General features: G+C 36.0%; 1 protein-coding gene across 1 annotated transcript; it reads right to left on the reverse strand.

Annotated features, from left to right (window-relative positions):
• Positions 1-2,046: 2,046 nt before the first annotated feature.
• Positions 2,047-5,363, reverse strand: LOC140875263 (DNA-directed RNA polymerases II, IV and V subunit 11). Its single transcript, XM_073278916.1, has 6 exons — positions 5,255-5,363; positions 4,475-4,584; positions 4,282-4,371; positions 4,103-4,181; positions 3,043-3,138; positions 2,047-2,414 (listed from the first exon to the last, which is right to left on the reverse strand). Exons 2-6 carry the CDS (start codon positions 4,525-4,527, stop codon positions 2,370-2,372), a joined length of 363 nt encoding a protein of 120 aa, XP_073135017.1. The 5' UTR covers positions 4,528-4,584; positions 5,255-5,363; the 3' UTR covers positions 2,047-2,369.
• Between the last annotated feature and the right edge of the window lie 4,824 nt (positions 5,364-10,187).

Consider the following 10,187-nt stretch of genomic DNA (forward strand, 5'->3'; position numbering starts at 1 on the left):
TGTGCAAAGCCATGTGAACATGTTACACCCATAATGCGTATTGTGTACCTTCTTCCTTCATTTTTCTTTCTTATGCATAATCATCTTCATATGACCACTGACGTAGCTAATTGGTCTCGAAAAGATGCGACCGCCCCCCCTGAAATTTTAAAAATATTTAGTATTATATACATGATCTCTCTTTTAAATACAAATTTAATTGAAAAACCACCTCCCTTAAATTTTTTTTAAAAATAACTTACTATTATGTATATAATATATCTATAAAATATTAATTTACTTATTCATTGATTAAGATGATCTTTGATGAATAAAATAAGATAAAAATAAATTTATAATTTAATTTATGTTATAATAGATTTGGCATTATGTTTTGTATTGTCTTATATATTTTTTTAAAAAAAGAAAACTAAAAATCCTTTCGCTTGAATGTGTTAAAAAAAATTGCTTCAGTTTGCTCGGTTTTTATCTCTGATGAAGTTAATACATCTTAAAACTAATTTGAGAACTTATTTTTGGTATGCAAAATAGCAATTAGTCATTTAAAGCAGGAATTAGATAGTTTTCTTGTAAAATAATGATTTAATCAAATAAACATTAATTATATCATTTTATATATAGATATAATTTTAAATTTAGCATTACTAATATCCGTTATACATGTAGAGAGATTATTTTTAGCGATGAAAATCTTAAAAAATCAAATCTTGAAAGATGATATATTGTTAAATGATTGTTTGATATCATATATTGATCGATGAGTATTTAAGACAATTGATAACGAGCTAGTATTCAACATGTTCAAATTATGAAATATCGATATGTGTTAGTAGAAACATATGAAGTTAATATATGATATTTATTGTGTTGTATTAATTTTTTAATTTTTTTTAAATTCTCCCCTCCTAATTGAAAATCCTGGATATGCCACTGATTCTTATCCCTATCTAATCGATTTTATATAAAATTAATCTTCTAATATCTTAAACATTAATGCGATTTTGGCACAAAATTAAATAATTCTATAAGGTCATCATTTCTTCTTATAATAATATTAAACGTACAACTCATTACTTAAAATTTGTCGCTAATTTAAAAACATATCGATTTATTTTTCTAACCAAATTGTATCATACATTGATCCATTTGAAAGATTCCTTTTATTTATTCAGAAATGGTCATAATTACTTTTTTGTAGGAATTGAACGAGACGAGGGGATGGGAGAAGCATGCATGAACCCATAATTCTGGGCATGTCTTCCACAAAATGGTGTGTTTGCTATTCTCACAACATGCCATGCGCCAATGCTTTAAACCTTGATTCGACACTTTGCTTGGACTACATTAATCGATTAGCTTTGACGATATGGTAGTGTTAATAAATGCTTAAAATAAAGTGATTTTATGAGCTTTTCTTTACAAAATTGGTTTCGAATAGGGAACACAAATCGAAATCACCGTCTTGAAGTAAAATGGATCCAAAAAATTTATTTGATAATTAATGTAGTGTTTGCAACCTCAAAAAAAAATTTAGAGGTTGCAAACACTACTTAAGTATATTTGAAATCACCGGGTATGTATGTATGATTTATGGATAAAGTAATAGTAAATATATACACATGCAACAAGATAGATTTTGTCCTCGAACGATTTCGACATAGATTTGTCCTCAACTTGCCAATTAAGGCATAGATTTTACCTCAACTTGCCAATTAAGGCATTCAAGATCTACAAAGTCTTTCATTTTGTGTTCCTTTTTTGCGGGATTAATTAGATAAGCCATTAATATTGATAATATTATCTCAGATGTTCAATTTCCTCTGGTTATATTGGACTTGTAAATATAACTAAAATTCAACTTTATTATAAGAATAAAATTTGTCCAATTTTCTATAAGAACGTACACCGTGAAATATTCTATGAATGTGAAATAATGGAATTAATCACCAAACTACAACCTAGGATCCTTTTGGATGCGCCCTTAAATTTGCTTGCTAGCTGGCTACATCATTTTTTTTGTGTTTATATCGTTAGAGCCAAAAATCGTGATCCACCAAACACGAGGTACCATTATTACCTCTTATAAGATAATGTTTAAGAGCTAACCTCATCCTTAATTTGACGTTGAATAAACAACGGAGGAATCTGGCTTGCTATTGGTGTTTGTTCCAATTGAGAAACATTTAAATATCTTTTATCTTTTGTTTTTAGCGTCCAGACGAACAAAGAGTAATTTCCAACTTCCCAAGAGTCGATACAGTTTTGGGTTACGAGTTGAAAAGGTACACCCCAAGTCCTAGTTTCCAACTTCAGCAGTGGGGGGAAGATTTCACTGGCACGCACAAAAACCATAGCAGTTGCCATGCAGCTTAATACTCCCTTGGCTGCTTTCCGGTGTGCCTTGCCAACTCCATCTACAAAAAAAGGTTAAAGATACCTCATGATTCACAGATGAATCTTTTTTCGGTTCAAAACGACTTAACTAAGCATTATAAAAGTTAAGATGGCAAAAAAACTCAGTCAGTTGTGATATGTAATGCATTCGAATGAAATGTTCATGTCTTCACCAAAACTTCTCTCTCAACAGTCAACTCAAGGATACAACACTCAGAGGGAGAGAATACTTCTCCTCCTAATGTAATGTGCCAAGATAGTAAAGACTACCAAGGAATACCACCATTTCTATAGCTAATGACAGAACCCCTATGGGAGAACTATGCATGTAAACAAGCATAGTTTGCACAAATTGATGTTGCTCCAGACTTTAAACCAAGTTCAGCACGACTCCGAATTGCTCTTTTATACCGCTAGAGAATCTAGACAATCACACCAATAATTCCAAATATTCAAGAAATTTGGCAATATATACCCTGGACCATATTAATACATCGATTTTATGATTATAAAATGCAACCAATATTCCTTCAAATTATCACCAGCATGACTTCTAAGTTGCAGATATTAACAGTAGACTCCAGGCATACTGAATTCAGGCTCTGCTCCCCAAATATATAATGCACACATCATGTAATCTAACAATACCTCAAATTCATTCTTCAGATGATCAAGCTCCTTATCCAGATCATTGATAGCCTGATTATATGCTTGCATGGGGGAAGATTGGCTGGTAGTGTGGATCTACAGATATTAGTATCACAAAGTCACACTTTCAGTAACATTGAAACCCAGAGAACAAGTTACATAGGAAACATCTGGAAGCTGGGGATATAAATAAATGCACAGATAAGAATATGTATCTGTACTACTCTCAAAATTTTCACATTAAGTATTCAAAAGCTTAACAGATTTCCCTTCACCCAAAAACGACAATGCTAAGAAATAAAAACATATACAACTAGAATTTGTAAGGGCGGAACTATTATTTTAAAAAAAAAAAAAGGGCGGAACTATTCAGAAGCTATGTATAATGTCAATATGCTGCACTGCACAAGCAAGTTGAAACATCAACCTCGATAACAATTATGAAAGTTGAAAAACACGTCATCATAATTAATTCATCAATTAAAGAAAATTCCTAGTCATGTTGCTGGTAAACATATGCCTTAAAAATAAAGGCCATGGTGACAGGAGCGTAGTGGCGAATATTTTAGTAAACCATGTGCCAAATGTAACAAGAACCGACACATTGACGATTATTTTCCTCAGGGGTGACCAAGTAGAATCAACTTTACCAAGATGATAACGATGTAAATCAAGAGTCAGGCACAAACCAACTTTATCCATGATGTGAAAGTGACTACTAGAACTCGTTTTCCTGTAAGAAGACAACCGTGCGCTCGAATTGAAATTTGTAACATTGCATCCAATAGGATTATAGGACTGATCTACAAGTCACCATTAAGTTGAATACGTGTATTCTAAAATCAATTCACATTAACAGGAGTAGGAAATTTGCTAATATACCTCCCTAACCTCCCATTTACAGGGCCAGGGCAACACTCATTGACAGCCATTTTAACCAATTACACCAACTGTAATAACCGAAAATACCATTATTGCCAGATGCCGCTCATAAATCACTTCTTTCTACAACCATCACAAAAACAATGAACAGAAAATCCAAAATAATATAAGCACACACCCTGACAATGATTTTGTACTGGAGGGGATGAGGCAACTTGTAGCCGGCAAAAAGTACATTTTCATCCCTGTGCAGCTGCCTGAGTTGTATCTCGCACGAAAAACCAGAGCCTTCAAACTAGGGTTTTGAGTAAAGTTGAACAAATATTCAATTACAGAAAAGAGGGCAAATTCAATTACATGCGGAGGATGTTTCCAATAGTGTGGTCCTCTCGCTCGATGGTAAACGATGCTGCGTTGATGATTTTCGTGTCCCTTTCGTATGAAACCCTATTTAAAATTTGAAAAATGAAACGGTTATAAAACTCCACAAGGAAACACATAAATCGGTGTGAATATATTGAGACTCATTCAGAGGTAGACAGTAGATTACTTTGAGATGCCTTCAGGAACAACAAAGCGCTCGTAACGATCAGGAGCATTCATGGTTTACTTTATTCCCCTTCACTGCAAGAACTTCCAACGGAGCTTCACTTCTCTCACCTGAAAATTTTAGATTCAAAAGATACCAAACATTCAATGTCCCATAATTTCACAATCTAAATAAGAATATTGTGAAATTAATTTAACTTAAGAAATACTTCTCCAAAATAGCACTGTTAAATAACAGGAAATCACTGTAAGCACCCGTGCTTTAAAATGAACAAGGATAGAGTGTACAAAAATATAAAATGGTTTAATAAAACAAAACCATAATTTATTCCTGTACATAAGCTTTAACTCTAAAGCTTATTTTATTTTGTGTTTTCAGGATTTGTAAATACCTAAAATCTAAATTTAAGCAGCCATTTCTCGACATCCCCGATTGTTTTAATTCCTAATGACTGTCGCATCCTACATCCCAAAACAGAGGCATGAATTAGGGTTCTTAAAAATAACTAGAGGTTCGAAAAGTGAATGGCACAATTCAATTCCTCGATTCCCTACACTATCCTGGCTCCACAATCATAAACAAAGTTTCGAACTTAGGAGTTTGGCAAGCACGAACGAATTTGAGAAGAGGGATTTTACGGTTAAACATGAACGGGCTTTTTGGCAAATGGAATCTGGGTACTGTAATTTTGCTAATTAGTTTAATGCAGACCCAAGTTTTATGCTTTAAACCGAAGATTTTTAAAAAAAATTAATTAATAGCTGGGAAAAATGAACATACCCGAGATTTTGATAGAAGAAATTCGATGTATGCTCGGAATGAAGATGAACGAACAGTTTAGAGCCCCTTTATTTCGCCCCTCAGATAATAAGACAGAGAAGGAGATGAATTGGGCCTATTTTAGAGGGTTAACTTAATTGGGCCAAGTTAAATTATAGAAGGGCCTTATTAACTAGCGTAGTCAAACCAAACACAAGTTCATCTAAAATATTGTTCGGGAATGTATTTTTAAAATTTTGTGAAAATAAAAAAATAAATAAAAATTGAAATACAGTTTTCGAAAACAATCACAAACACTTCGTATAAGTTAATATTACATGTTAATAAAAATATTGACAGGGAAACATGTTCTCTGGTGATAAAATAAACTATTCATATCCACAAATTTAATAGTTTCAACGGAATCTTACAAATGAGTTTCTAAATTTGACGAACTATTTGCTCTTATGCAATAATTCCAGTAGTCTTGTTGTAATTTTTTTAATATAAGAAAAAGTTCGAATTATTCAAAAAAAAAAAAAAAAAACTATTCATTTATGTACTCCATATATATGTACACTATAATATATGATACCCTGGTAAGCCAGGGGTGGCAGGGCCATGAAAGGCCAGGGGTGTCAGGGCTGTATTAAAGCAAGGGTAGCAGGACTGTTAGTCAGGACAACGAGTAAGGCTCTAGCCCGACTATTTTTGGGAGGAGTAGTGATACCCTGGTAAGCCAGGGGTGGCAGGGCCATGAAAGGCCAGGGGTGTCAGGGCTGTATTAAAGCGGGCTAGGAGCTTCAGGATCCCGGGAGACCAGATCTGCATGACTTAGACAAAGCCCATGTCTCAAAGGCATGATCCCCACGATTGCCATAATCCCGAGCCTTCCGGCTCCATCGTGCGTCACAGGTAAACGTGGGTAACTCCTGCACCCACGATCCTGGAAATGCGGAGTGACTCTCTCACTCCAAGGCCTATAAATACCTGGCCACAGGCATTTGTAGAGGTATGTTTATCTAAAATTTCAAAGCACTATACTCATTTTTCCTAAAAGCCCACTCTATTTCTAAGTCTGACTTAAGCATTGGAGTGGCCCCGTCGAAAAACCTTCCGGCGCCCCACTAACGTGCTTTCATTCCTTTCCCTTGTGTGCAGATCATCCTGATCCCAGAGGGACAAATCACATTTTACACCTATTAGCCCGGCCATCACGTTAGGCCCACTTAACTACCCTGACAACCCGGGCCCCGGTTTGATAAACCATCATCATTGGCGCCGTCTGTGGGAAGCTTGTTCTATAGACGTAGATATGGCTTCTCATGAGCAAACATCACCTGGAGACCACCAGCAAGGCCGGAACATTACCATTCCTGTGGAGCAGTTCGAATCATATGTTCAGGATATGATACGGAAGTCGTTGATAGCTGCAAAGCAACCACAATCAAAGGACATAACAGTGGAGGAAGAAAGGAACCGGGGTAATCCAAACCCTAATGCCCAAGTTAGAGAAGGAGAAGAAGAAGAAAGCTCTTGGATGCACTCAATACAGCCTTCCATGGCAGATGAGTTGCATGAACTTAGGAGAAAAGTACAGAAGTTGGAAGAAGGGGGTTCCAAAATGGCTTGGCCTATCAAGATTCCGGGTTGCCCTTTTTCGCAGGAGGTGATAGAGGAACCCTTGCCATTAAATTACAAGTCGGCAAAAATCCGGGAGTATGATGGGAGCACGGACCCAGAGGAGCACCTGGCTCGGTTTGAGAATGTAGCTGTGTTACATTGCTATGGGAATAAGATCAAGTGCAAAGTCTTCTTAACCACTTTGGTGGATTCTGTCCAAAGATGGTTTGAGAAGTTGGAGCCCCAAAGTGTTCGATCCTTTGCAGAATTCAAGCAAGTGTTTTTGCAGCACTTCGGCAGTAGCAAAAGGTATAGGAAAACTGCCTATAGCCTATTTGAAGCAAAACAGTCAGGAGAGGAGTCTCTACGAACCTATATCAAAAGGTTCAACAAGATCGCTTTGGAGGTCCCGACCTGTGCCCAGGATACCAAGATCACTGTAACACCCAATATTTTTAGTACGTAAATTCGCATGCATAATTAGGGATTTTATTTATTTATAATTTTAGATTATGGGTTAAATAATTATGTGAAATTATTTGTGCATGTTTTAAGTTATTTTTAAGCATTTAACCCATAATTATTGATTTTTCATGATTTATGGAAATTTAATTATTTTATCGCGTAGACGGGACCGTGGACGGACGAGATGACAACTTTCCACCCAAATTATTTTAGGAGTCTTTTAGGAGCCCAAAAATATTATTTTGAGTTTTATTTCCTCAAAATTATCAGTACTTAATTTTATATAATTTTAGGAGTCCATTTTTATCCAAATTTAGCCAAAATATTGACTTTTAATTACCTTTAAAATTCCCTAAAATAATTATTTCGGGATTTAATTTTGGTATCAGATTTTACTTGTTATTTAGATTTTTTAAGTTATATATATTGTATATTTAAAACCCTTATTAATATCTTAATTACCCTATATTCTAATTAATCAAAAATCACCCAAATATAAACCCCAACCCTACGTTCAAGCTTCTAGCCGCCTCCATCATCTTTCTCACCCCCATTCCATCGTTCCAACAGCAGCAAGCCATCTCCATAGCCGTGCATCAGTTTTCCTTGAGTTTTTTTGATCGTTCGTCGTCCCGGAAACGTTCTACGCACTTTGCATGTTTAATTCTTTCTCAACACCATATAAGCTATTTAATGCACTGATGTCAGATTTTTTTTGAGGCAATTCACGTTTTATGTTAAGTTCTTGGCTAGAACATGGTAAACTCATGATTTTTTCTTTGTTTCATGCAAAACCCCACGTTTTTCTGTTATGGGATGGGATCGGTCTGCTGGTTCATGAGTCAAGGGGTGTGTTGGGGTCATAGGGGTCGAGCCATGGCCAGGGTTAAGGCTGGAACAGGTCTGGAGTCGAGTTGCATCAGATTTGGGTCCAAGGGTTCGCAGGTTAGGGATTATTGGAAGAGAGCTCGGCTGGACCATGCAGGGCTGTTATGGGTCAGAGGACTGCATGGGTTAGGACCGGTAGGACCCTGGGAAGGTCCTGCCAGCGGCGCTCTGGCCGGTCGTGGCCGGAGACGTGCGGCAGCAGCCCTTGAAGGGCTGCTGCTCGCGCAGCGAAGGGAAGGGGAAAGGGGGGTTCGGGTTTTGGGCTGGGGCTAGGGACTGGGTCGGGTCTTGGGGTAAGGGTCGGGTTTGGTAGGTCTAGGGTCGGGTCAGGTGGTCCGGGTCCGGGTTAGGTGGGCCGGGCTTGGGTATTTTAATTTTTAAATATTTAATGGTTCAAGTGTATTTTGGGCATTTAAAATTAGTTAGAAAATTATTTGGGCCTCCAAATAATTTTATTTGGGCTTTTTAAATTATTTTTAAGCTAACCCAATAATTTTTATGGGCTCGTGGGCCCATAGGAATTTTTGGGCCAGTCAGGAGATTTTTGGGTCTGTCTAGAGTCTTATTGGGCTTGTTTAAGTTAATGGGCTTAAATATTTTCTTTAGGCCCATTTAAGTTGAATAAAATGATTGGGCTTTTATTTAAGATTATTGGGCCTAGAAGAGTGACCAGCAGTCTGGACCAACCCATAAAAAATAAATAAGTCCGGGATATATATTTAATTATTTTTATGCATAAAGTCTATTTTAAGTATAAGTATATTATATTATGAAAAATTAATTAAATATATATTACGGACATATTTTCAGTGCATGCATTCATGAAATAATTTTATGGCATGATTTAATGTTTAAGGTTGAGCTAGAAAATAATTTTATGTTGGAAGTTGAAGTAGTGTGACAATTTAAGGGGGACCAGTCCCCACATGTTAAGGGCAGTTTACTGTCAATTTAAGGGTAGTTTACTACCAGTAAGAGGTGATTCGTCACCGCCGCGTACGTTGGTTCTAAGAGACTGATCAGTCGAACTTTTAAGTTTAAGGTTACACTACGGATATGACCATGCGATGTTAAAAAATGTTATGCTCAACAATGTTTACGTATGTAATATATGATTATATATAAGATCAAGTTTAAGCAAGATTTTCAGTCATGATTCATGATTTTTAAGCATGCTCATTCATGTATATGTTATGTATTAGTATTCCAGTGATTTAAATTATTTTAAACCCTTGTTATGTTAGCATGTTGGGCCTCTAGGATCACTACACTTATATGGTGCAGGTGAGTACGTAGAGGAAGTTGTAGTTCCTACCAGTGGTGAGGACGTATGAGCGGACATGCAGTGATCCCCCGTGACCGCCGACTGAGTTTTTATGGATATTTTTAAGAATTTTAAAAAAACTCTGTTTCTTTTATGTTTGTCAGTGGTGAATTTTAGTACTATTTTTATTAAATAATTTTTATTGCATGCAAACTTTTAAGTGGATTGTTTGACAGTATTCTATTTAAGTTTGACTCAGTTACTTGAGTAAGAATGTTGCATTTTATTTATGTTATTTTTAAATCTGTTTATTTTGTGCATATATATATGGGCATGTATGTACATCTATTTTACTTAGTATTATTTAAAAAAAAAAAAATTTCCGCATATATTATTTTAGTATATTTGGGTCGTTTCAATTGGTATCAGAGCCGCGTTCTTGGAGGGGTCATCACTGCTATGCGAGCTCAAAAATCCACGCTACCGGTCTGTAAGTTCTAATTGCTTTTAGTATGATTTAGTAGTATCATGTTTAAGACTTAAACATTTATGTTAGCAGAAAATTTTTAAGTACTTAGTTATGCATGGCGATTTACGTAAAAAAATATGTGGTGGTGCAGAATGCCTCCGAGACCAGTTAACAGACGCGGGGGACCTCCACCTCCGCAGAATCCGCTTTCGGCATTGGAGCAGGCCAATGCAAACATAATGGCC

Source organism: Henckelia pumila, chromosome 1 (genome assembly GCF_033568475.1).
Source record: "Henckelia pumila isolate YLH828 chromosome 1, ASM3356847v2, whole genome shotgun sequence".
Taxonomy (NCBI): domain Eukaryota; kingdom Viridiplantae; phylum Streptophyta; class Magnoliopsida; order Lamiales; family Gesneriaceae; genus Henckelia; species Henckelia pumila.

Coding starts and splice junctions, on each gene's coding strand:
- LOC140875263 (XM_073278916.1), bottom strand. CDS start 4,527: ATGAATGCTCCTGATCGTTACGAGCGCTTTGTTGTTCCTGAAGGCATC. Junction 4,182..4,281: donor ATTGGAAACATCCTCCGCAT/GTAATTGAATTT, acceptor GATACAACTCAG/GCAGCTGCACAGGGATGAAA. Junction 2,415..3,042: donor ATCTGAAGAATGAATTTGAG/GTATTGTTAGAT, acceptor CTTTTTTTGTAG/ATGGAGTTGGCAAGGCACAC.